Genomic DNA, 27879 nt, shown 5'->3' with positions numbered 1-27879 from the left:
TTTGATTCTCGCGTCTGACGACGATCTCAGAGTCTTAGGCAGAAGCTCCATTAAGTGAAATCAGTGAAGTTTTCATTCAGAAATTCTGACCATGTTCCTACTAAAAGTACAATTTGCGATGAGAGATTTCGCGGCGTTGAATTGAAGTTCCGTTCTTTCATCTGTAAAAAGACGTCATGTAGTAACATCATCACTCATCAGGGAAATCTCTTGAACTTTACAGGGATACAGTGCTTTACTTGATGAAATTTCTGGACAATGTGGCAAGGATGATACGAGACGAGTCCGGCCAAGTAAAAGAAGGAAATCGTTGGTTCGCATGAGACCTCAAGTCGTCGCCTACTCAGTTTAATGACTTGGCGAAAATCTGCCGCGTTGTTTATCGTTTCAGAATCGGCAATCATCACAAATATCTCCGCAAACCTACAATAAACCACCTGAGCAGCGCGTTGCACAACGGCTTTCTTTCTTCTTCTTTCCCGCGTCTGCAAAATCGACGCGAGAATTTTTCCTCTGTCCTCATTTTCCAAAATTCTGCCACTTTGAAACTGACTTTGCGTTAAGTCGGTAACTTCGCGGAGTTTTATTACAAATTTCATCGAAAAGTTCGTTATCCGGGGGTCAGTCACTTAAAAGTTCTATTAATCTAAGCTGAATATTCCTCTCCCGTCATGAATATTCTCCGGCTATCGCTTCTATTCTTTTGTGTGAGTTTTGTTTTCGCCGAGTATGGTGACTATAATAATGGTGACGAACAGATCGAAGATTTAAGCTCCGCAAAGGCAAGGGATGCTGAACAGAGCTCACTCGACTCCAACAAATCCGCAGAGGACCAAAAACAGGACCAACCCCAAGACGAACAACCCAAGAGCGCAGAGAAAAACGACTCAAAGGAACACACCTCAACCGAAGAGCCCAAACCCAAAACCCCGCTCCAGAGACTACAAAGGCTCCAGAGGCCGATGCGGCCAAAAAGGGCCACGAAGATGAAAAAGTAAAACCAGAACACGAGGCTGAAAAAGGCAACGCAACAACCACAGCCGCTCCAACCAAAGACTCTGCCAAGAAGGAACCCGCAACCCAAAAGGCTGAGCCGGTCGTCACCGCCGTAAACCCAGCCAGCCGCGCCGCTTCAGAGCCCTTACCGCGAGTGTACACACCCCAAGGGTTCTACACCCCCTACAACAGCCCCGGAGCTTACGGCCCTTACGCTTTTCCCGGCCCGTACCCCGCCCAGAGCTCTTTTATCCCGGCCCAGCAGTGGGCAAGACAGCACGGAAGCCCTCCAACCGTGCCCGCACCCGCCCCTCAGTACGCCTATCATCACTTCGTGTCCCAAACTCAAGAACCCCAGGTCATCGCTCACGAGTACCCTCACTACCAATACTCCTATTCTCCGTCCTCACCCCAATATTCTGCCCCCGCATATCATCTCGCATCTGCACCCGCCCCCCAACACACCGCCCCCGCGCCAGCTCCCGCCCCAGCTTCCGCACCATCCTACCATGCACCCCAAAATCTCTACACCCCTGAAGCACAGCCAATTGCACCTCCTAATCTCTACACCCCTGACATCCAGTCGAATCCACCCCCTAAGCCCGCCTCCGCCCCCGCTAAACCTAAACCCACCCCCGTAAAAGCCCCAACCACCACCGGAGGCTCCTATACCCCAGCACATTTTGAACCGAAGCCTGAACCTGCAAAGCCGAAACCTGTCCCTGTAGGAACGAAACCCGAAGACATCGACCAGAGATCCCGCTATGTATGGAACTGCGCCATCCAGCCAAGCCAGAGTGACTACCGCAATGAGAACAGCCTCGAGCCCCTCCCTTTGGACCAGAGAGCCAACCCTTCCAATTATGCTCCTCAATCATCATCGATGCCCACACCCTTCCAACAGAAGTACGGTAACTACTACCCTGCCGCAGGACAAGACGTCAGCCTCCACGGACGTCAGATGCCGCAACCCATCGGACTACCCTTGCTGGCCGACCAACCTCACTATCCTCAATCCCAAAGCATGATGATAAGCCCGCACCCTCAAGGACACTTCCGTCAGCCTGATGAACTTCGCGCCTTGGAGCCTCAAGACCTAATCAGTCAACCGGAACAAGCTGTTGCTCCGCAGCCCCAGGGATTGATCAGCCAATCAGAACAGTTCCGCGCCCCGCACCCTCAGCCAGGACAGCTTCTTTACCCGCAGCCTTTGGGACCAATGGCCCAGCCGGACAAATTCCGATACCCGCAACCCCAAGGACCTATGATGATCCAGCGCAACCAGCTCCGTTACCCGCAGATGCAGAGGACAATCCCGGTTTGGAACCCTCGCAACATGAGGTATCAGCAGTACCCCGCTCCTCAATTTCGCGGGTATCAGCAGCCCCTGCAGTATGTTCCTGGAATGCCTTTGTCACCGGAATTTCTCTCAAGACCCCAGGTGAGACCTATTGATTTTTTCTACTTGTTTCAATTAGTGTAAATCCGGTGCAAATACTGAGAGAGAAAAGAGAATCGTTGCACTTACGGTGTTCTTAATTGATTCCAGGTCCAACCTAATTTTCTAGTCGTAGTTGAAATTTAATTTTTTGGTAAGAATTATGTCGGCACCGGTAACAATTCAGCATTGTAAGTGGAACTAAAGTAGTGTGTTGCCGGGGCTGAACTGTTTGATGCCACAAAATAAAACTGTAACTATGACACAGAGGTAAGTGGGACCTGAAATAGTAAGAACTACGATCCTTTTTTCGTCGTCCTTTCAAGCTTAATGAGTGTAGAAAGCGCTTTAAAAACAAAAGCCTAACCCAAAAGGAAATCTAACTTACAGTATAGGAATTTTGTTTGAGATTAAGTTGAGAGAATGATAAAGTTCTGTGATGTTATACAGAGAAATTAAACAGAATGTTCGATATTTTTTTTTAGAATGAAATCTTGAAATTGTACTACACATTGCAATTAGGAACTACAATTTCTGGCTCACCCGTAAAAACACTGATGCACATAGGGAAACTGATGGCACATACAATGTTCCTAGACTGAGCTTTGAATCGTAGTTCCTCGTCGCAAAATGTGATCCAATTTTTAATATGAGCAACTAAAAGTTCTAGAATTAAATGGCAAGCTCATGCGCAGAATAAAGTAAGTTTCGAGAGCGTTTATACATTTTTAAGAAACGGTGCCGGCGCATCTATTTTTTTTTTTTTAATTTTATTTTTTGCCAATTATCTGATACTCTTGTTTCACTGATAATTTCAAATACCTAAACGTATTTGGATGTACAAAGAATGTATAAAAAATTAATTTTCCTACGGGTTTTTCCAAATTTTTACAATTTTTTCACAGTAATTTGAAACCCAGTTTAAACCAAAGTTTTATTTTTAGAAGAGTGCGCTAATATTTTGTAAAATAATACAATTGAATCAGTGTTTCTAATTTTTACAAAGGGTGGAAGTCCATTTTTCAAAATCGTTTTCTTTTGCTTTTTTGAACCCTCCGGTTGTCATTACCATATTATACCCAAGGAAGCAGCGACATTTCTTTTCCTGAAACTCGAGTAAAAGACATGGAGGAACGCGAATGCCACGTAAAAAGAGCTTCAAAAATACAAAAAAAAAAACGAGTTTGAAAAATTAGACTTCGGCCCTTTTTAAAAGTAGTAATTCAATTAACAAGTTGAGTTCGTTTTGTACGTCTTCAAATCGTACTTCAATTCGCTCTTTCTTCATGTTCAGATGAGATCATTTGACCAGATGAACTACCAAAGCTGGCCTCAGTTTCAACGAACACCCGATATGCACCCTATCCTCAGGCAAAACTACGCGCCCGAATCCGCCCAAATGATGGCTGAAGACTCTCAGCGCAGTGCACATGCACAAACCTCCAACCACAGAGATCAGAAACCAGGTGAACACAAAATCACGCAAGAATTCCAAGGGTCAGCCAAGGGATGGAACGTGGACGTTTCAGGGAAATGGGGGCCCGCACCCCACTCGACGGGGCGCAGCGCTCAACCGGACAGCCTCCCTGAACAGCCAATTGTTTCAGGTAAATCTTCAGCTCAATCCACCTCCGCGGCGGTTCATGAACCCATGATCCAAATGCCCAAGGCAGCCTCCCCCGCCCCTACCGATGAGAAACTTTACAGCACCGTCGAGGAGCTTTTGAGGAAGAGATTGTCTGGCGTTTATACTGCATTGAAGGCATTGATGGAGCCTGTTGCCAAAAATATTCCTTAATTTTGACCGCGCCCTGAAAATTTACTTATTTAAGACATTTTGGTTCAATGCACTCGGAAATAAGACTCGTTATTATAATGGTAATTTTTAATTATTTGCGGTTTTCTTGCGACATTAATTATTTTCCTCACTGGAAAAAAAAACACATTGGATCTAGAGTCCAGACCCTTGAAAACATTGACAAGAAAAAGGACTCTTAATTCAATCAGATTTAAGCTTAAATCAAAAGGAAATCCGCTCAAATTAGGAGGCTTGGTTCTTGATTTAAGCTTAAATCTGATTGAATCAAGAGTATTTTTTCTTGTCGATGTTTTTAAGAGTCTGGACTCTAGATCCAATGTGTTTTTTTTCCAGTGCTGGTAAAATAATCATTTTGCGGATTTTGAGCAGAACTGCATTTCACGTCGCCTAATTTTCTATCATGTTTTGTTTTTCACTGAAAAAAAAATCGCTTGGATCTAGAGATAATATAGACTCTTAGTGACATTGATAAGAAAGAATGCACTTGATTCAACCCTATTTTTCCTCGAAGAAGAGCCGAGCCTCTTGATTTAGGCGGATTTCCTTTTGATTCAAGCAGAAAGTCCGACTGAATCAAGAGTATTTTTTCTTGTCAATGTTTCTAAGAGTCTGGACTCACTCTAGATCCAAGCGACTTTTTTTCTAGTGTTCAGCAGAGAACTGATAACATAGCGTCTCTAAACTGTTCGCGAATTAATCATAGATTCTACAGATAAGAATTTACTGCAAGATTTCAAGTTTCTGTGTTGCTTGGTTTTCTCTTTAATAACTAAAATATTAGGGAATATTAGGCAACGTCTGACGTAGTTAGGCCGACTCCGGTTCAAGCTGTTCGATTCATCTTTTGATTCCCAGGAACATTATTTTGGTTTCAATTAGGGAAAAAATCACCAAGTCATATTTTCCAGACAATTATCTTTATGATAACGAGTCGTATTTCTCAGTGCAGCAACGTAAACAAATCATTCCTATGCACATTTTTTTTTCATCAATGATTTCTGTGTTCTCGTTTTATTGTGTCACCCGAAATGGGGGATATTTTTTTTTCCTCCCGGAAGATTCTCAATACTCTTCAAATCAGTAACATCGAAGAGGAAAAAGTGAGGACCCTTGGTTTTTTGCTTTTATAATGCTCAATTTCAATCAAGATTTTGAATCAAGATTCTCTAAAACTTTCAATAGATTCCATCCAAATTTCCAACAAGATTAAACATTTCTATTACGGTGATACGCGCCCATTAACCATCGATGTACTTTTGATGTGCTGACCTCTATGGATATCATGTGCATGCTTCTTGTTAGTGGTTCATTTATCGAGGGAAATTTCATTCAAAACATTCCATGAAATCTGTAGAGAGTGTTTTCTTCCAGGCCTCCAAGTATCATATCCAATCCCTGCTGATCAATATTTGACCAATAAAAAATCTGAAATGGAAGACAACTTCACATCCTCACTGTTGCGAAAAGTCGTCAAGATAACCGATGAATTGCATGAACAGGGTCACTGGTAATCCACATGAACACGACATTTTAATGGGGATCATGATTTGGTTCATTCCTCTCCACACTTATTCTGCATTTGATAGAGCACTGTTGTGAGTTGCTAGAGTATCTAACTGATTCAATATTCGCAAGAAAGTTTCAAGCGGTAAGAGGATATTATGGTTTGCGTACCTACTGAAAAATTGTGCTCTCTTGACGTTGGTGGATTCGGCTTTTTTGATTAATCCAACTGATGAGTTAGATGTAACTTACAATTTCAATGAGGCAGAATTACATCGGAGTGACTTGAAACTGTGTATCTCATTTATCGTGCTTTACGATTATTTTTTTTTTGTAAGTTAATCGATTGTTATTTGTTTTGGCATGAATGAGATTGTGAAGAAGGAAAGAATTTGACTACATTGGTGTTAAAAAATGCAAAGCTCAATATTGGTTTATACTGTGCCTAACAGTGGACTCTTTCTAGAGCGAAGGAGTCATTCTCTTTTTAGTGTATTTTATGGACGTAAAATACTTCTATAAAAGAGAGAAATCAGTGAGATAAACTTCGACTGCGGAGCACGTCATCTAATAAGCATACAAAAGTAAAGAAAATAAATTAGCCACGAAGCAGTTCATTAGAACTGCACTTAATGAGCTGCTTTAAATTAATTTGACACCAAAGAATTTGTTATTTTTGCAGCGTACGTTTTAATATGTTTAAGAAACTTTATTTGTTATGTGTAATTTTTTGTGTATAAATATGTTTGTACTTTTTTATAATGTGTCGTCTCTTTTCATATAAATGTCTAGTCTCATAATTCGAGGCTATCCTTTCAATTGCATCACACTCATTTTTTGGAAACAAATGACTACAACATAGATAGAATAATTTTTTCTGTATGAATAATAATTGTTGATGCAAAAAATTATCAATTATTGATATATTTGAGAATTTTAAAGTATCAAATCGGTTCTCACACTTATAATTTACCACAAAGTGTATAAACTTTTCTCAGTCTTAGAGTCTATGTTTGGGAGAAACTGCTGTTTTCGAATGAAACTCTGATATTTTAAAACTTTTATAGCATAAATTGAATCCTTTGGAATTTCTTTAATTTCATCCGTTCGATGTATACATATTATATTTGAATTATAAATTGAGCATCAAAAAGCAAGACAGTAGATTCAATATGGCTGCCACCACTGATTACAGTCAAACTAAGCTCCTAGTTAGTAAACTTCTATACCTCTTGATACGTACCCCGCATCGGGAATAACATAAGAAATGTAAAGCCTCACGAACCTGAAGAGCTTAAGGTGATTCAATGTACGCCACACTTTGTGTCAGAACGACATGCGATATATCGCATCGTTTAGATCCAGTTTTTCAGCTACTCGTCATTTTTCTCGAATTTTAAGATTGCAAGTCTGTTTTCAGGAGACTAAAGAATTCAGTTACTAATTTTGACGAACACATTCAACGTAATAAAGGCGTTGTTTTTTAGAGGAACAATATCGCATTTGATACTGATATCGAAAATCAACGCCTTTATTACGTTGAATGTGTTTGTTAAAATTAGTAACTGAATTATTTAGTCTCCTGAAAACAGATTTGCAATCTTAAAATTTGAGAAAAATGACGAGTAGCTAAAAAAATAGAACTGATCAATACAAAATATCGCATTTAGTTCTGACACAAAATATAGCGTCCATCGAATCACGTTAATTCTGCATTTTATTTAATACTTCATATTAAGTATTATGAATTTGAGACAGCTCTATGTTATTTTCTTATGAGACGGTCACTGTCAATTTGACCATACAACACACTTTTGTGGCAGCAACAATTAAGTTCGCAGGCAAAACATAAAATAAAACAGTGAAGTGCATCAATTTTTTTCTAAACAAAGATAATATTTCACAGAAATGCCTTGTAGTTATGAATTTTGCAGAGATAACATTTCCTGCATTTTTCGCACCATTATCATTAACTATCATGCAGAATTGTAATATTATTCATAGTATTTTTTCTTATATAAGAGAACTTTCTATTCCGGAACTATCTTTTTCGGTAAGCGCTGCTTTAATTTATCGCGTGCCATGTTTCACCGTGTTTAAAATACACGAATTAACAAAAAAAAAAAAAAATGAACAATCGACTGTACATGTACAATTTCGAAAATAATTAACTGCATTTGTGAAGAGGGAAAAATACATGCATCCAGTATCGAAGTAGTAGGGTGGTTTATCCTGCTAAAGAATTCGTCGCTTGGCTGACATAAGCACTGGAAAAAAAAAAAAAAAAAAACACATTGGATCTAGAGTCCATAGTCTTGAAAACATCGAAAAGAAAAAATACTCTTGATTCAATCGGATTTTTGCTTGAATCAAAACGAAATCAGCTTGAATTAAGAGGCTTGGTTCTTGATTTTAGCTAGATTCTGATTGAATCAAGAGTACTTTTTCTTGTCGATGTTTTTAAGAGTCTGGACTCTAGATAGTGTGTAGTTATACGCCTTCATGTCAGGTAGGTGACGAATTGGAGCATTCTCAACAAACTATTATCTTACAGTCGGTTTGTCGCATGAAAGAGCACTGGAAAAAAACACATTGGATCTAGAGTGCAGACTCTTAAAAACATCGACAAGAAAAATTACTCTTGATTCAATTAGAATCTAGCTTAAATCAAGAACCAAGCCTCTTAATTTAAGAGGATTTCGTTTTGATTCAAGCAAAAATCCGATTGAATCAAGAGTATTTTTTCTTGTCGATGTTTTCAAGAGCCTGGACTCTAGATCCAATGTGTTTTTTTCCAGTGAGCAACATCGAACCGGAAAGTAAAATTTATTTGGTAAAATTGTGTGAAAATAACTTTTGCGCATCTGAAAAGTCCAATGTCCACATTTAATGCACAATTTGCTCCGTTTGTATCATGCTCTTTCATTTTTCGCGTCCGACAGTACTTTTTCCAGGGGCCAACAACCGGATTTCAACCGATTCAAAGCAATTGGACGCATTTAGGTAGGGCTTCAAACATTAGGGAATAGAAGAGAAAGAAAGCCAAGAAACAACTTTAAAAGAATGAAGTACCCCGCATTCGGCGGAAAGAAACGAAGTCGCGCCAGCTATCGCCAAATTTAGGCTAGGCAACTTAATAATCTATTGAGAACAAAACTTCTTGTAACCTAATTTTCGGACATTTCTCACTCTATTTTGACGATGAAAATAAACAACAATAATATTTATTACATTTCCCCCTTTAGATGTGTATTATATCATTCAGGCAAATGAGAATTTAACCTCATTGAAAAAATTCCGAAAGGTCTTGTGTGGTGCTTCTTGTGTAAATATGATTGCTGAATGCAATTTTGGGCTTTACTATTCGGAACTAAATCTGACAGATACTAAAATTACAAAAATAACATGTTACCAACACATTTTGGCAACTTTACAAGCCAAAGCACCTTTTTGTGTCCATTTGTCCTGTCTTTTACTCTTTTGGGGGAGGGGAGGGGTTGGAGAATCCACCTGCCTTTGCCGTACATTTTTCTTAGCTAAATAATTTGGGCACAATGTTCAATATAATTCGGCAACATCGAAGTTAAGCTTGCGTGTCTATCTTCACGTGCGCTTAACAATGATATTTTGAAATTGTTGCAAATTTAAGACTATGGGCGCTCACTGCCAACTGTTTACTCATTTGATTCAGCAGATTCATAAACTGTCCAGCACACATTAGAGAAAACTTCCGTTTCGATTGGGCATGGGAACAGATAAATCTATGATAATTGAAGAAACCTTAGGAAAAATGTCATCAGCATAATTAGATAAAATTTTTAAAACTAAAAAAAACTCGCATCCAATTTATTTTTGCTAGTTCAGAAGAATTTCCAGCCTGTGTTTTTGAACAGTGCTCTAAATGAATACACGAGACAAGTTAGATGCTCCGCAGCCCGTCACAAGATAATATGCAATAATATACAATTAAACAGCGGCAGTGGCGTGGCGTGAATTGCGATGTATCGAGTGTTCTGCCATTTAAACCTATGGTAAAGAATCGATTATTAAGGTGTTCGCTGCGAACACCCTGTTTATCGATCCTTTTCAATAGATTTAAATGGCATAACAATCGATACATCGCAATTCACGCCACGCCACTGAACAGCGGGTAACAACTAAGGCTTTTTTTCCACACAAATAACACCAAAAAGTTTCGGCTACAAACTCAGCCTTGCTCAGTTGGAAAAAAGACAGTAAGAAATATACAAATTGAAATCTCAGGACTCGGTTGCTATACCTTTCAAAACGAGAAGAATGTTGTTGTTTACACAACATGCTACGAATGTTCTCATCATCCCACTATTTCTGATAAAGAGGTTTTACAGGTCAACTTGTGCGCAAAAATTGACGGTACCAGATGAAACGAATGTGATTAATTTGCATTTCAAAAGACAAGAAACATTTTGCCCTAGGTATTGGATCAGCCTATTCTCACGCATTTTTCCCCTGCTGAAACCGAAAATAACCTCATATTTTTACCATTCATTTATAAAAAAACAACTAAAAGGTATCCCAGGTTAAGGGCACCAAAATAACAATATTCTCCTTGTTTTCTCCGAGATTTTGGATTTTTTAAATTTTTTATTGTCTTTTATCCAACTGAGGAAGGCTGAGTTTTCAGTCGAAACGTTGTGCTTTGATATGTGTATAAATATTCTTGTTACCAGAGCTGTTTAATTTAATTGTTCATTTTCGTAAAGGAAAAAACTTTATAGGAGCTAGTTAAGTTAATACCAAGACAGAATTCTCACCCAGAACAATTTTCAGAAAATACACAGGGTGGGCCAAAAGTAACTAAAAGAGTGTCCATAACTCTTGAACAAAAAGAGATATAGGGTTCTGGTTTGGATCATTGCTCAATGTGGCAAGGGGCTAATTTTTTCAAGGGGGCTCATTAATGGGGTCCCCAAGGAAGTCCCCCTGAAAAAATCAGCCCCTTGCCACAATGAGCAATAATCCAAACCGGAACCCTATATCTCTTTTTGTTCAAAAGTTATTTACACTTTTCAGTTACTTTTGGCCCACCATGTATACTCAAACGAATTCGTTTTTATTTTTAAAAAGCGTTCGGCTGCCCATAAGCTTCGATATCAATGAAGCTGAGACAACTGGCAGGCGTTGGTTCTGCTCTGCTGCCAGGCAAATAGTGAAAGAGATACAAGTGACTCGATAAATTTTTTCGAGTAAGTTTTTTGAATAGGATAATTTTTGGTCCACCTTGTAAACTGGATGCGCAGTGACACGCATATGAAAAAAATAATAGGTTGACTCATTTATTGACTTAAGATATTGTTCTGATTCGGCCTTTTCCAATAAATTGCACCAGTCAGCAAGGGCTGGTCTGCTAAGAAAGTTTGAGATTGTCGCCTGGTTGAATTTTAGCGCTAATTTCGGAAATGAATTTCGTCTTTTTGAATCAGTTTGGCTTTCCTTGAAAAAATGTAAATTTGTTATAAAGATAGATATATTCTGGAAAATCGGTGTACGATGAAGAAAAAATAAGCCTAATTTCAGATAGGATTCTGAAAGGATCGGGATTAACACAAATGTGCAGCATTCATTTTTTGGTCTAAGATGATCGGGCGTCACAAAAAATGATATAACAAAAGACGATATTTAAAGAAATTAAAATTCGGCCACTATAACTTCCATTGAATTGCGCCTGCAATCAAAAATTGCGTCTGTTCAGTTTTAGATGGTGTAGTTTATCAATGCGATAGGTATAAAGCCCTTGGATTGAATAATCCACGTGGATCTTACAGGACATTGACATTTACTAGAAATGGAAAGATACATCCAGCTTCGGTTTCTCAAACATTTCAGTGAACTCAACAGGAGACCTTGGTAACATGATTCGAAAAAATCAACGACGAGGCTGGATTTCGGAGAGAGGAATAGGTTAACAGTTTTCGTCCAAAGAGCGTTCGGTTAGCGGAAATCGTGGACGCATTCCTCATAAAGTAAACCGCAAACCTACGCAAAAAACGCAACAATACGAGTGCACTGTGGTGGGCAACTTATCTACTTGATCGATGGCCAATTTTGTTTACAAAACAAGAAAAATTCAATTTGCCGAGAAAATTTCGACGTCGAAACGTTAATGTGGAATTTTGATCGTCAAATGTGAGGCAATTATACGTAGAACTCGCGAAAAATTTTGCGTGGTATTTTGGATTGTTTGCGGTCGCGGTTTATTATTTTGACCATTAATTATTATTATATTTACTTTGAACTTTTTTGTCAGCCATCCGGAACTTTGTCGGTGTATTTGACCATTTCGAAAGTTTATTTGCAATATTGTGGAGAATACACCCGATTTTAGTGAAATACAAACTTTATTGGGCGTTATGGACTGAAAATCGTGAGTTTTAAATTCTTAACGCCACTTTACTTTTCAATTTTTATTCAAAATCCTCGCTGGTTTCTACACGTTTTCGGATTCAAAATGGATTGGAACAATGGTTGACTACAAAATAACGAAAATATAATACTATACTTGTTCTGTTGACTCTTAGAGAACTCAAATAACTACAGAATTGCCAGTGAAAAAACTTATACTTTGTTCGAATTAGTTTTTTTTGTGATTGGAAATAAAAACTTTATTTTTGTCAGCGATTATTACTCTGTGCGGCTGAAATTTAAAGGAAATTCACTGAATTTACTGTTAAAGAACTTTTCTTATCAATAAATCGTTATCAACCCTCTAAAATGTCGAAATTAACCGTGATTTTCGTTTACTTGAGTGTCGCGTTCCTCGAAACCCCCGCGCAAAATTATCTCCCAAACGTCTACAGTGTCTCCGGAAATGTACCTCACACGGGCAGAATCGGAGTCAGAAGTCCAAGCCACTATCAGAAAACCAGGATGCAATGGATCCCTTCCGATCAAATCGAGAATATCGAGAATATTGAGAACATCGACCAAGCTGTCAAAGAAGCGCATGCTATAACCTACTTCTCAAAAACCAGACCTTACAAAACCCGCGTTAAGTCCAGCCGTTATTCCAAAATCCCCTACTCATCAGCTCCGGACCCTTGGTTCATTCCCATCCCGGTCCCCGTGTCGGACGAATACTTCCCGCCAAGTGAACCGGCTCAATTCGAGAGTGACCCGACCAAAACTTTGATCACAGCAGAGGTGATCGAAAATCCAGACGCTTTCCAGAGAGTCGAGATCGTCAACCAGATCCCTGAAAACATGGGCGAAATTCAGGGCGATCCTTTAGAAAACGCTTACAATCCGATATCTGAAGTAACGTACGTCGTTCCTATGGATCAAGAACGTTCAGCTTTCCCTCCCACCGCCGTGGAAGGTCAGTTTGATAACGGAGAGGTAGTTCCACCCCAAAGTGGATTGCCTCAGGAAACCATCCCCGCCTCGCGACCTCGGGACTACTCCGCGATCGGCGAGTTGAAATTGGAAGAAAACCACCCCCCGCAGTACCACGGTTACTACGAGCCGTTGCAGCCCTCATCTAGCGAGGATCGTTCCAACATGCGGTCAGCCGTTAAGTCGCTTCAGAGCTTAAGTTCGACGGTTTTGCAAAAAATCACTCAAGACCCTCCCGTCCTGCAAACGAGTAAACCATCGAAAGTATCGAGTATACCCATTGCAGCAGTTGCGCCAAAAACGGAACAGCACCAAGTATCAAGTATACCCATTGCAGCAGTTGCGCCAAAAACGGAACAGCACCCTCAATCAGCCGTTTTGGTAGAGAAAACTCCGAAAATGTTCCAGCATCCAGAATCATCCCCAGAAACCGCACATGCAGCACCTAAATTTTCTCCAGCTTCTCCTCATAGCCCTCAACCGGCAGTTGTGGCCACCCCTGAAGTAAGGACCGCTTCGTCACCTGAAGAAGCTGGCAAGAAAGAGAGTTTGGGATCAACTCAGTCAGAATCATCCCCCTCCGTTGTCCCTATGAAATCAGCCGAGCCAGTGCATGAAAAAGAAGAATCAGCATCAACAAAGCTAGAAGAGCAAAATCCTCAGGCAAAATCCGCAATTGAAGATCAGGAAGGTTCAAGAAAGATTCCAGCCGACGTAACTGTGAGTGAAGTGAAGTCAAAATCCGCCGATCAGCCAAAATCATCGCCCGATTCTCGAGATGAAGTTGTGCCCGTCCCACGAGAGAAGGTCCCTGTGAGCCCTGTCGGATCTCCGCTCAAAACAACGTATCAACTGGTTCGAATGGACAGCACCCCGCAGTTCAGCCAAGCAGTCGTGAGACCAGGCAATGTGAGTACCGGCCAGCCAACAGAGTACAGGTACAAGCTTGCCAACGGGCAGATTCAGTCTATCAAGTCCTCATCTGACGGCCCTGCTCCGTTCAAAATCCCCGGAACTAACTTTACATACATCAGGTCTGGGTCTCCATATCCTCCACCCACTAACTACCCATCAAAAATTAGTTCAAACATTACCAGCTCAGCTAGGACTCCCTATACGCTTGATTCAGAGTCTCTGAATCGATGGCCTTTACCGTCACCTAAGTTTATGCCAAAATCTAGTTCTAATTTCACTAATTCTTTGAGAACACCCTACGCTCCTGTTTCAAATACTGAGTCTCGATTTTCGACCCCAACCCCTAATTTCATGCCTAAAATGAGCTCAAATATTTCAGTCTCAGCGCGAACTCCTGATTTAGATACTTTAAGTTCGTGGCCTAAACCTTCTCCTAAGTTCATGCTGAAAGGAACTTCAAATTACGTAAACTCAGCTAGGATACCTTTAAGTTCTGTGCCAGTACCGAAACCTCAATCCCCCCTCCACCTGCCAATTATATGCCGAAACCCGGTTCAGATTTCAGAGCCTATGATAGAACGCCTCTTGCTTCGGCACCTATTTCAGGCCAGTACCCTCCCGCATCAATTCAGGCCAGTACCCTCCCACGCCTGTTTCAGGCCAGTATCCTCCCGCACCTCCTAATTATTCTCAAAAAATGAGTAATGATTTTGCAAATTCAGCTAGGGGTCCATATAAATCAGCCCCTTGCCTCAGGGCCCGTGATGCCTGTTAATTATCCACAAAAATCGGAGAAATTTACTATAAATGGACTTAAATTCTATGATGCATCCGATAGTTCCTCGGATACCTCAGAAATTAGATCAAATCCAATGAGCAATGCACCTCAAAGATTTGAAAGTGCGCCTCAGTATGTGAATGGTTTTACGTCTAATACTAAATTACAGGATGGCAACTCGCTGAAATATGCGAATCACCCGTCAAATAATTATTTAAATGAGAATGTCGTGCGAGAAGGAAATCAGAATTTGTATCACGATCCCAGTAAATTAAATTTAAAATCAATCCCTGAGAACCCTCCGGTTAATTCAAGTCCAAACTACCCTGATGCATCGCCTCCGCAACCCGTAAAGGAAGATGATTTTGATGAGCCTTGTGACATTTCTTGTGGTCCACCGGACTTCGTAAAGGGTTTTGGAAAAAATAATTTCAAGCAAATGAAACCGGAAAACTCAGGCTATCTAACTCCTAAACCAGTTGAAGTTTTGCAAAATCCATCTTCCTATGGCCCAGAACCCCTTCCATTGAAACCAGTTCCTAGTCTTTTGAGGGATTATAGTGCTCAGAGTTCTCAACAATATTACAAGCAAGATACTTTCCCTGTGAGAAATGAACAAGAACCAATCTACAAAAATCCTTATGAAAAAAGTCCCTCATCTTTTAGTCCAGAACCCCTTCCATTGAAACCAGTTCCGAGTCTTTTGAGGGATTATAGTGCTCAGAATTCTCAACAATATTATAAGCAAGATAATTTACCCGTGAGAAATGAACAAGAACCAATCTACAAAAATCCTTATGAAAAAAGTCTCTCATCAGCAATAGTGTCTGACTTGAGAAACCTCGGCTATGAGCCTAATCAAGTCACCAAAAATAGTTTTTATGAGCCAAATTATCAAATTAACTCGAACTACATGGCACCAAAAACTAACTATTATTCTCAGCCTCTTAGTAAACCTTCCTCAAACGGTGTGAACTATTATGATGATCATCGCACAGTATCGACTGCTCAAAATGCTATGTTCGCTCCCTCGAATTTCTTGGCTTATCAAGGAATCCCTCAAAATTTTTATAAACCTGACTCAGTTCCTTTGGATGAAAGAAGAGGATTTTTTCCTGAAACTAGTCAGACCTCATTTAAGATCAGATTTCGATATTGACCCTAATTGGGGAAGTTTTCATCGTTATCCTGCAAAATACGAGTATGGAAAAGAATCGAACCACCAAAGTATTTCCCTTAGAGGCCAGTCCGATGCAAATGCGTGAGGTGGTTAACTCAGATCCTTCGAATATAATAAATGCAGGTATAGAAGTAATGGCCCCACGATCCTACGGTGTAAGTCCGCCGCAAAATTTTAATTATGGTCGTGAGCAATATTTTCCTAGTTCGAGGGCTACGTTTACAGCACCGTATCCTGTTTTCATGTACTAAGAAGAAATAAGTTTTTCGGAATTCTCTACGTACACTGGGGAAAAAAACACATTAGATCTAGAGTCCAGACTCTTGAAAACATTGACAAGAAAAATACTCTTGGTTCAATCGGATTTTTGCTTGAATCAAAACGAAATCCGCTTAAATTAAGAGGCTTGATTCTTGATTTAAGCTAGATTCTGATTGAATCAAGAGTACTTTTTCTTGTCCATGTTTTTAAGAGTCTGGACTCTAGATCCGATGTATTTTTTTCCCAGTGTACGTTTGATAAACTGATGTTCAAATGAGATCGTTGTGTAAGCGTCAAGGATCATGTTTTCATAGCTGACATTTACCGATATTGAGGAAATATACTTGAAACAAGGTCACCCATTTCTTGAGTTTCTATCCTAATGATAGCGAACATTTTTAGACCGTTATAACTATCACGATGTATGACGCAGTCCATTATGCTTCCCCAAATTTTATCAGGTATTTTGGATATTGAAACTTTATGCATAAACCGATCTCATTAATTTTCGTGAATGTATTAGATTATATCATCAAAGGAAGGAGCCTATACCTCATTCATGTAGTATATGATTTTTTTTTAAATAGAAAAATAAAAGTCAATAATACTTTCGACGTAACACAAGGCTCATTGTCAGCTCCAAGATTTTAGTACTTTCGGTGAAAAAAAATGGACAGTGTCTTTTCCATCATTTTAATTTCATTTGATATTGCAATAATAAAATATTGATTTAACGATTGGCGAAAACTTTTAAGCATGAGTAAGGAGCATTTAGCTAATGAAGACTATATTACCCTTATCAAAAGTCTCAGTGTTAATTTATTGAACTTAATTGCCGTTAATAGATCTCTTGTGCACAAGCAATACGGACAGAGGAGTTGATTTTTCAGAGGCAATTTCTTATAAAAATCACGATCAGCGTGGACAAAAAGTCTGCAATTTATTCCCTTACATATATTTCGCCCAGTTCGTATTACGCGATATCAAATGTCCCATGGCAACTTTCTTCTTCACTGTCAGTATGCAGGTTTGCTCATTTTGCCCAAATTTTCGTTTTTGCAGGTTCGATTTCATTTTCGTTAAGAATAGAGTTTATTTTTACTTGTTTTTAATTTATCTGTACATAAGTGTGTATAATAAAATTTTGAATTGTTTTTAATGCTTTTGTTTCACGTTTTTCAACTTCAACAATTTTTCGAACTGATATCCAGAATTACTTTACATTAAAACCCCCAGTTACTGAAAACGGAGAGAAGCTCTGCTCTATCTAATTTCACTAGGCATCATTCACTCTAATTTGCCTCTAATATTCTTATAGCTATATTCCCAGATATAGAAAGATTGATTGTCAAAGCTGAAAGAGCTTTCCTCTATTTCAGCAATTAGAAATTTCTCGTCAAATGCACATTCCTATTTTTCACCTATCAGAACGGGTTTAAAGTGCATGAATATGCTAAGCAGCATTTTTGAAAAATTTAAGAATTACCAGCACAACATAAGCACTGCGATTTTTAGACACCAGATTAAACTACAAAAGTATTTTTGTTTTTCAAAGTGCTTAAAAAAACGATGTAACTTTTCAACTTTCAAACTTATATTTAGAAAATGATGAAATTGCCTTATGAAATAATTCAGCTCTGAACTTTTCCAACTTCTTTAAGAAAAAATCATCGCAACCTTCCGAATTTTTGAAATTGTCTTTTAAGTTTATTCAGAGTACCATCACACATCGATCTGTGCAACATTTCAAACGAAAATGGTTTTATTTATTTGAATCTGATTTTTCATCATTCAAAATGTGGGATGAAAAACAATTTTGGTATAATGCAATTTTTTGGATGCTATCGTTAAATTTTCCATACGATACTTAATCGCGTCGAAACTGTTCTTCCTCTGTGCTTTTTGCCATAATTTACGCTAACTGGGGTAAATATTAAGCCCTTTTTGTTAAAAAAAAGAGCCACATTTTACGAGCTTGTTGCCCATCAAAAAGAAAGTCAAGACGGCAATCATTCAAAAATGTAGAGGCAAAGTTTTAAGTTTACCTCCATATTCAATCTACAAAATCTAAAAATCTTAATTAGTAGAGATTGTTGTACAGACGTAATGAATGATACTACCACCCGCTAGACTTCGATTCTGTAGAGACTTGATAAGTACATCCTGAATGGCGTCCAGGCTTGAAATCAGATGACAATTGGACGTATTTCTGTCAAACGGAGCTATGTGCATTACGGCGTGAGCCCTGTTATGCATATATTCTTATGGGTTTCAGGGCTCATGTCTTAATGCACACATATCATTAGGCGTCGTTCTGTTTTTGAAACACAAAATCATGATAAAAATGGACTGTATTTTTCAAAAAGGAACTATCAATTCGAGCTCATTTATGAAAGCATCTATCTACATAGGAATACTTATGGCACTCACGTTGTTTCTAAAATAAGCCAGAAACAGTAAATTCTCATTGTACAGGGTGACTACTATACAGGGTGAGCGAAAAGTCCCCGACCCCCCCTCTAACTTTTGAACGAATTGAGCTAGGGAAACGAAACTTTGGGAATGTTCCTATCTCAAAGGGGACCATCTTTTGGGGGGGTCAAAATTTTGGTCCCCCCCTCAGGGGGGGACGGGGGCCCCCCAACTTTTTTTTTTCAAATGGCAACCCCTATCTTGTGATACCTCATTCGAAAGAGCATAAAAAACTAAAAATTTTGGCGCAAACCGCAGATCAATATCTTAATTTTTGACCGAGTTATGATAGGTCAAAGGTCAACTTTGACCTATTTTCAAAAAATCATAACTCCGGTTCAAATTATCGTAAAGGAAAAAATAAAACGGGAAAATGTACCAAATTGTGTCCGCTTTTAAGTAAAAATTGCAAAAATCACTTCGATTTAATTTTAAGGGGGGGCTCGGACCCCCAAATACGTCAATTCAAAGGTCATTCAATTTTCCCGCGAAATAAGCCAATTTCCCCTGGATTTGCCGCCACATTATCTCAGTAAGGTCAAAATCAGTTCAACATTACGTTGGCAAGTCCCCAAATTTCGGGAAAAGTTAAAAAAAATGATATTTAAACGGTCAAATTTAATTACCTTAAATATCATTTTTTTTAACTTTTCCCGAAATTTGGGGACTTGCCAACGTAATGTTGAACTGATTTTGACCTTACTGAGATAATGTGGCGGCAAATCCAGGGGAAATTGGCTTATTTCGCGGGAAAATTGAATGACCTTTGAATTGACGTATTTGGGGGTCCGAGCCCCCCCTTAAAATTAAATCGAAGTGATTTTTGCAATTTTTACTTAAAAGCGGACACAATTTGGTACATTTTCCCGTTTTATTTTTTCCTTTACGATAATTTGAACCGGAGTTATGATTTTTTGAAAATAGGTCAAAGTTGACCTTTGACCTATCATAACTCGGTCAAAAATTAAGATATTGATCTGCGGTTTGCGCCAAAATTCTTAGTTTTTTATGCTCTTTCGAATGAGGTATCACAAGATAGGGGTTGCCATTTGAAAAAAAAAAGTTGGGGGGCCCCCGTCCCCCCCTGAGGGGGGGACCAAAATTTTGACCCCCCCAAAAGATGGTCCCCTTTGAGATAGGAACATCCCCAAAGTTTCGTTTCCCTAGCTCAATTCGTTCAAAAGTTAGAGGGGGGGTCGGGGACTTTTCGCTCACCCTGTATAAATCTAGTTTTTAGGAGAGAAAGATCTAAGGAATATCAATATCGGAACTGGCAACGACAATTTCCAATTGATTAGAAGAGGAAAGGAAATCTTCTATTAACTTTAAAACATTTTAAATTGTGAAATCAGATTTTTGCAGGATATCGTCGCTCTTCTGACGTATGGGCGTATCTTACTTTCCATGTGAGCCCTAATTTACATATAAATCCATGCTTTCTAGAGCTCATGCGAAAATCGAGGTACGCCCTTACGTCAGGGGAGCGACGATATAATTGCCGAGCAAGCGTTTTGCTGAGTGGATATTGTTTTCTGCGATAAATTTTGCATTTGAGACATGTTCATCAATTTCAGGAATTTACATGGACGTATTCAAATCAAAATGAACTATATCCATTCGGATATAAGCCTTGAGCCTCATAAGAGTGCATGCATGTCAGGATTCATGTCACAGTGGATATAGTTCTTTTTTTATTTAAATACGTCCAAACGTTGTCTACTGGTTTAGAGAGACGCAAGTACAAATTATCAATAATATCGAGAAATCATCAGAAATAATGACGATAACCCTTTCATTCTCTATTTCTTCAACGTCTGATTTGAAGGGAATTTGTGTGAGTTTAAAAGGGAAAATCGACACTGAAAGTTACGTCGATATTGTTATTTTAATTTTCACGAAGGCTGCTCTCATGAAAAAATGTTGTCCCTCTTAATTATTACACTCGCAGATTTGAACAAATTGGGAATTGCTTTTATTATCTGCTAGGTAGTCAATCAGAGCAGTCCTGTAAGCATTACAAGCAAGTTTAAACGGATTATTATTGATGAGCTCGTAAAATTCTATATTAACATGTAAAGTTTTACACGCTGCCATTTCAATTAAGTTCCACATCAGGGCCGGATTTACCTACTTGCCGCCCATGAGCCGCTTTTATCTTGCCGCCCCCTCCTCATTCGTTTTGAAACATCAATAAAAACCATCAAGTGAACGTGCCAGCGGGAGAGGGGTGCATAAGACGCGTTTACTCGTGTTGGACACATTTTTGGGGGATTCTCTGTCAACACTACTAGCAAAAGTTCACGGAACTTTGCGTGAAATTTAAGTTTCGTAAACCTATCTCTTTGTGGACAAGGCCTTCCATTCATAAGAAATGAACGAAAAAATTATGAAAGAACAAACATAAATGTGGTTTAATGATTTTAACTTCCGCCGCACCGCGCCGCACAGACCGCGTCGTGTTTGGCGCAATGCGTGGAGTATTCCGACAGTCTTGTAGGTGCTATGATTTTCGCGCCGACCGCTGCTGAACGCACTGTGTTTGACGCAATGCGTGAAGTATTCATGCATTCTTGCAGGCGCTATCCGTTTCACGCTGACCGCAGTGACCGCAGTGTGTTTGATGCAATGCGTGAAGTATTCGTGCAGTCTTGTGGGCGCTAATATGTGTTACATGCCGATCGATCGCCGCGCCGAGAGCTTCTCCTTTTCATCTCAAGTCCTCGTCATCATTTCTCTCCAAGTCCCGGCCAAATTGCGTGTTTGGTTTCTCTCTTAACTCGACTAGTTAAAGGTGCTGTCACTTGTATCAATGAAAGACGACAAAATTAGAAATTACTATACTCTCAGGAAATGAGAGATTTTGTCGCCTTTTTTCGTAGGTAATTTTTTTTTCTAAATCTGATTTTTTTTTTATATATGTACCTACATTTAAAAAAATTGCAAAGTTTGCCACCCCCTAGATTTGCCGCCATGGGCCGCGGCCCATGTGGCCAACTGGCCACCCCCTTAATCCGGTCCTGTTCCACATACTTGTCATCTTTTTAACCCACAAAAAGTTTCTGTCCAAGGGAGTATGAAGATGTATTCCTAACTCAGTTTAGGCATTTACTGTAAGATTCTTGCAGTTACATATATTATGAATGAAACTGAATTTTTGAATCTTAAGCACCGGTGCGATGGCACAGTTTCTAATCGTAACTGAGTGGATGCAGGTAAGAACCTTTTCGTTTGATTTTAGGAGCAGATCTGAAATATTGTAAAATATAGTCTGGAATATTTCACTCTGCTGTTAAAGAACAAAATGTTGAACTTTTCATACACACTTGGCAAGGCGTTGCGCTAGTAGTTTTTCTTTGGAATATCTTTAAGAGGAGCTGATTTTGTTTTTCTGAACGTATAGGAAATCAAGAAAAATCTCTGTTATTTCTATGTTCACGCAAGGCCTTTTCGGTTTCAATGATTATGAACTGTGACTAATGAAAAATCTTAAAAAATAAAATAATATCCGAATAAAATAGGTTATTTTTTTAACAGAGTAATAAAACTCTCCACCTTCCGTAGTTGGTAGAGATCTTCTTTGTTGCTGTTACTTCTTAATTCGATGTCACTCCCATGAAAATTTTCGCCAATTCTATATTGCAAAAAATCCGTTGGAAAATTTTTCATTGCTGAAGTCCGAACAATGCCCCCCTTCCCCCTCTTCCCTGAAGTTCGTCAAGGAAAGAGCTCTGTTGATTTTCTTGTCGAGTGAATTCGAAGCCAGCTCTCAGGTGAACACATTTTTTGCTGAGCAAATATTTAACTTTCACAAGCAGCAGACAATCGGTATCTCACATCGCAATTCTGGCTATTGCGACATTTTCGAAACATCAGGAAGGATTTCACAAACCGCGGCCGGGTTTTTTTCCGCGGCGTGTTTTGATTTCCCGGCGGTGTTTTCGGAACCCGAGTCGGCTGCCCTAAAAGCACCGAGCGAGGCGAGTCTACTTTTCGCCGGTGCGAAAAACCCGTCGGCACTTTTCCGCAGACCCCTGAGTCGGTCGCCCATTCTTTGATTCGCAGTTCTCGCACGCGCCGGCCCCAAGATGAAACAAGTGAGTTCCGTACTTCTCCTCACCGTCTTGGTGCAACTCGCCGCCTCGAAAATCAGCAACGCCGTGCCGTCCTCCATCCCTAGAGGTTACCACGGCAACCTCAAGGTGCACCAGGCCCGCCCTGTCCGCCAGCTGCAGTACAAGACCATCGAAGAACTGCAACAAGAATCAGCCACCCCGTACTCCGGCGACTACTACGGACAACCCGCCCCTGAAAACTACCGTGAAGCATCCCCTCGTACATGCGGACACAAGAAGGACCAGTCGAGCCCACTACCAGCCTGTCCATGTCCAGCCTGTCTACGTTCAACCCCAGGTCCATTACCAGGAGGTCTCCGTCCCTGTCCAGCACTACCAGCAAATCGCCGTCCCTGAAACCAAATACGAGCAGGTCACAGTGCCCCACACCTCCTACGAACAAATCACCGTTCCGCACACTGAGTACCACACCGTGAATGTCCCACAGACAGAATACCAACACATTTCCGTCCCGGTACAGTCCTACCAATCGTACCAATCCTACAAGCCGGTCTACACTTCCTACAAGAAGCCATGCTACAAGTCTGCCGATGAGGACACCACCAACCCTGAAGTCTCCGAATTCGCTGACCCTGCTCTTAGAGACACCGCTCTGTACCAGGCCATCGGCAAGTCTTTGGGATCCGGCTATGACATGAACGCTCCCGCTCCGGCCATGATCGCCCCTGAAATCCCTGAATACGGCCGTCAAGCCCAGTACCTGAACGCTCCCCTCCCTGAGATGAGATCCGCCTATGCTCCAGAGATGAAGGCCGCCTACGCCCCGGAGATGAAGGCCGCCTACGCCCCGGAGATGAAGGCCGCCTACGCCCCTGAGATGAAGTCCGCCTACGCGCCTGAAATGAAGGCCGCCATCGCCCCTGAAATGAGCCGTGCTGTCTACGCCGACCAGAGAGCTGTCATCGCCCCGGAACAGCGCAACGCTTACCTCGGTGAGTCAAGATCCGCCAGATGTACCAGGACATGAACCAGAGAGCCGCCTACGCCCCGGAGATGAGCCGTGCCGCCTACGCCGACCAGAGAGCCGCCTACGCCCCGGAGATGAGCCGTGCCGCCTACGCCCCTGAAATGAGCCGTGCCGCCTACGCCGACCAGAGAGCCGCCATCGCCCCCGAGTGGAGCCGCCAAGCCATGTACCAGCCCGCCTACGCTGGTATGTACCAGGGAGCCGCCGCCCCCCAGTACGGTAGCGGATTCTACCCCCAACCCTGGGGACGCAACGCTGAGTACCAGGCCGCTGAGAAATCTGCCACCCTCGAGAAAGCTGCTGCCATCCCTGAAGGAAAACCCGCCCCCGCAGCCCCTCAACCCGCCAATACTGAATCCGCCAAAGGTAAAACTGAGACCCAATCAGTTCACCATTAATTTTTCTCCATCGTGAAATCGTTAGGATCTTTAACCTCCAATTCAATGAAATCCAAAAGTATTTATTTTTAAGCGAAAACTAGATTAAAATTACCAGATTATTGGTGTTTCGAATGAGCTTTTTTTATAGTAGCCATAACAAATAATAGTAGTATTCTTACCATTAAGTGATAGTTTTACCACCGTAGAAGTAAAATTACCGACGCAGGGGTAAAATTATCCCTGGGAAATGAATGTGTTGAATGAACGAATGAATGAATGTGTGGGTTGTGTTGAATGAGTGTTGTTGTTTATTGCTACTAATAACTAAGATATCACACAAAACACTGATAATTTGATAATTTTAATGATAGTATTCTATCAGTATGTGAAAATTCGAGTGTAAATATTAGTCGAGCTTCAGTTTGGGGTTGTAAAGTATGAAAGGTTAGCCTTCAAATGTAATGAAACATTCGCGCATCTTGCTTTTACCATCGATATATTTTTCTTACATTTTCTTGGGGAAAGTGCAATATGAAAATCTCGTAACTCGTGAAAGATAATGAAAGTAGTTGGATTTCTTCTTTATGTTTAATTTCACGGTGTTAGATGTTCTCCTCTGAATTTCTTATTCCTTATCATTCCGTCCATTAAATATTCCCAACGATGTTCCAAAAAGACCAAATTATTCCTATTAATATAAACTGGAACGCATTCAACCGATCGTTGAGGTTTTTTTTTACAATGCTTCGTAAGAGGGAGTTTTTTTACGTATAATTGTTATTATTAGTTTTCTTCTGTTACTGTGTTATTAAATGTGTATATAATTTTGCAATTTTTCGTTATCATTTTCAAGTGTCCCGTATTATTTTACCTTTTTTCTTTTAACCGAACTGAGACTAATATCTTTGCTTTTGTGGTCAAAAAAGAATCGGTACATTTTCTTTGAGATGAATTCTCGATCAGCTATTTTTCAATTCAATATTTAAACTCAAGAGAAAATCAATTATTAATTACAACAAAGTTAAAATTTATCAAAGTAGGTATATCAAATTTTTTCACAAACCAAAGTGCATCTTTAATTTGAACAGCAGAAGCACTACATCTCCTATGTATGCCACATTTCAGTTTTGTTGAAAAGAAAGTTATTGTTTGATTCTTTCCACCATTCTTAAATCCAAAATTTGCATCCTGACATTTGCTCTAAAACTAAAAGCTACAAACTAAACCGTCAATTTTTTGCCAAAGGGTAATTTTTTTACTTTTTTAATGTTGCATTTCTGGTCAGATAAAATTTTGGTTCCCTAAAGAAATATTTTCTCTGTTGTAATTAATAAATTAACTGTCTCGATTATTCACTTCATTCATTCTTAAATTAAAATCATGATTTTCAGTCGCTGTTCATAACGCCAGCCTGCTGAAATCATCTCAATCAAAGATCATGCATCTTATTCCCACGAATGCACTTGCAATTTCAAATTTTTCAAGTTTCACATAAGACACATATAACTTTTTCGACAAATGTCATCTACAAACTTCATTGGTGGATCCAGCAAATTGGCAACATTGTATTTTCTCCATTTAATCCTATGGAAATGTATCGAATCATGGAAGGGCCAGGTGCTCCGACAAGAATCGATTACTTAGCATGTGTTTAAATGGAGGAAATCCGGTGTTGCCAAATTGCTGGATCCGCCTCTGACAAACTTAGAGATACACTACAATTTTTATATATAAATATTCTTGTATCTTACGGAAGAGTGAATTAAAACGTCTTTACTTAAAAGATAGCTGAGGCTCAATTAAGACGTTTCTAACTTTCTGAAGTAAAAATCAAAGAATGTCCTCTCAATATGAATGGCCAGCCTTTTATAAGCCTCTTCGTAATTTTTCTTACAGAGTTCTTCATTTTAGGAAATATATACACTGGAAAAAAAAACAAAAAAAAACAAAAAAACATTGGATCTAGAGTCCAGACTCTTGAAAACATTGCTAAGAAAAAATACTCTTGATTTAATCGGATTTTTGCTTGAATCAAAACGAAATCCGCTTAAATTAAGAGGCTTGGTTCTTGATTTAAGCTAGATTCTGATTGAATCAAGAGTACTTTTTCTTGTCGATGTTTTTAAGAATCTGGACTCTAGATCCAATGTGTTTTTTTCCAGTGTATATTTTTCGATCGTAAATCCAAAGCTTTTTTCCTTTCGATGGATAATAAATCATGAATAAGGTCAATTTTTATATTTACGTAGTTTGATCGAAAACAGAATTATTGTTTTTATTGGGAAGTTAACATGAAATTGCTCGAATTTTTGATACATTCCTTCGCCGAAAAAAGATTAAGTTCAATACAGAAGAAAAAGGAATTTTTTAAGATTTCTAAGTTTCATTCAGCTACGAGCATACGATAAAACATCCTTTGAATTATTGACTTTTGTTAAGTCTAAAAATTTTATGACTTTTAAATGTCTATGCAACTAAAGCAGCAAGTATTACCGTGCCAAGGAAAAACGCCATATGAGCCTTCAGACATTGCCGAATTTCCTTTGAACAATCGCAAATTGTCTGGAAAATATGTACACATGTCTCCTCCAAAGTCTCAGAAAATTTAGTTCATACCAAAATTTCAGAAAATTTGAAGGAAAAATATTCATGACTTGCTTCAAAAATAAATATTTTCCGAGAGGCAATATGACAACATTCAAATGCTCATACGTCGTTTATACTTAGCATGGTAGAGTAGGTATCACTATTGAATCGATACAAGTCTAAACAAATATTAAAGAGGAGTTCTCATTTTTCTACACATCGATGGCTGAAGTTAAAAAATGCGTATCTTTCATACAACTTTTAAAAATCTTCAATAATGATCCAATCTTTTTAAAAAATTAATCAAAATATCTCCTTGAAATGTCGTGCTAATGTAGTTAAATGAGTGAGAACAATTCACAGACAATTACAGGAAAAACTTTGGTAATTTTCCCTTAAAAAATGAAAACATGAGTGAAGCTTCACAATGTTGCAATTTTTTTTAATATTGTGTGTCGCCCGAAATGGTTTCAAAATTTCCAGAAACACACCAAGAGCCACGGAGAAGTATACACAATTTCCAAGTTTAGCCGAAAGCAAAGGATAGTAAATAACTTAAACTGTCAACGATGTTCGTCGTGGCGTAATTCATGTTGGAAAAAAACACATTGGATCTAGAGTCTAGACTGTTAAAAACATCGACAAGAAAAAACCCTCTTGATTCAGTCAGATTTAAGCTTAAATCAAGGACCAAGCCTCTTAATTTGAGCAGATTTCCTTTTGATTTAAGCTTAAATCTGCTTGAATCAAAAGTTCTTTTTCTTGTCAATGTTTTCATGAGTCTGGACTCTAAATCCAATGTGTTTTTTTTTTTCCCAGTGCATATAAGAGTTTGTTGGTCAGCACTGAGGTAATAATTTTGAGGAGGATTAGTTACGTACTCAATCTGAATAAAATTCAAATCACTAACATAGGTAGTTGCAAAGAGATCCGCAGTCACATGCAGCAGTGATCTTGCGGAATCCAATGTATGTAGATCTAGGGGCTACGTTCCCTGACCGCTGCGCGGTCCAACCCCCGGGAGCGCCCCGCGCCTCATGTGTTATGAATCACGCATTACTCTTATGATTTTACATTATA

At 39.5% G+C, this 27879-nt stretch overlaps 2 protein-coding genes across 2 annotated transcripts in view; one reads left to right on the top strand and one right to left on the bottom strand.

Moving 5' to 3' along the window:
- LOC109041336 (probable E3 ubiquitin-protein ligase HECTD2) overlaps window positions 1–27879 on the bottom strand; it is a gene marked incomplete at its 5' end in the record, with an annotated part of 46304 nt that overhangs the window by 10829 nt on the left and 7596 nt on the right. The window lies entirely within an intron of this gene.
- On the top strand, window positions 270–6518 carry LOC109041325 (uncharacterized). The gene is made up of 4 exons (XM_019057659.2): window positions 270–309; window positions 801–2437; window positions 3729–4041; window positions 5625–6518. Exons 1-4 carry the CDS (start codon window positions 270–272, stop codon window positions 5762–5764), a joined length of 2130 nt encoding a protein of 709 aa, XP_018913204.2. The 3' UTR covers window positions 5765–6518.

Source organism: Bemisia tabaci, chromosome 6, assembly GCF_918797505.1.
Source record: "Bemisia tabaci chromosome 6, PGI_BMITA_v3".
NCBI lineage: Eukaryota > Metazoa > Arthropoda > Insecta > Hemiptera > Aleyrodidae > Bemisia > Bemisia tabaci.
This window is presented reverse-complemented; position numbering and strand designations above follow the sequence as displayed.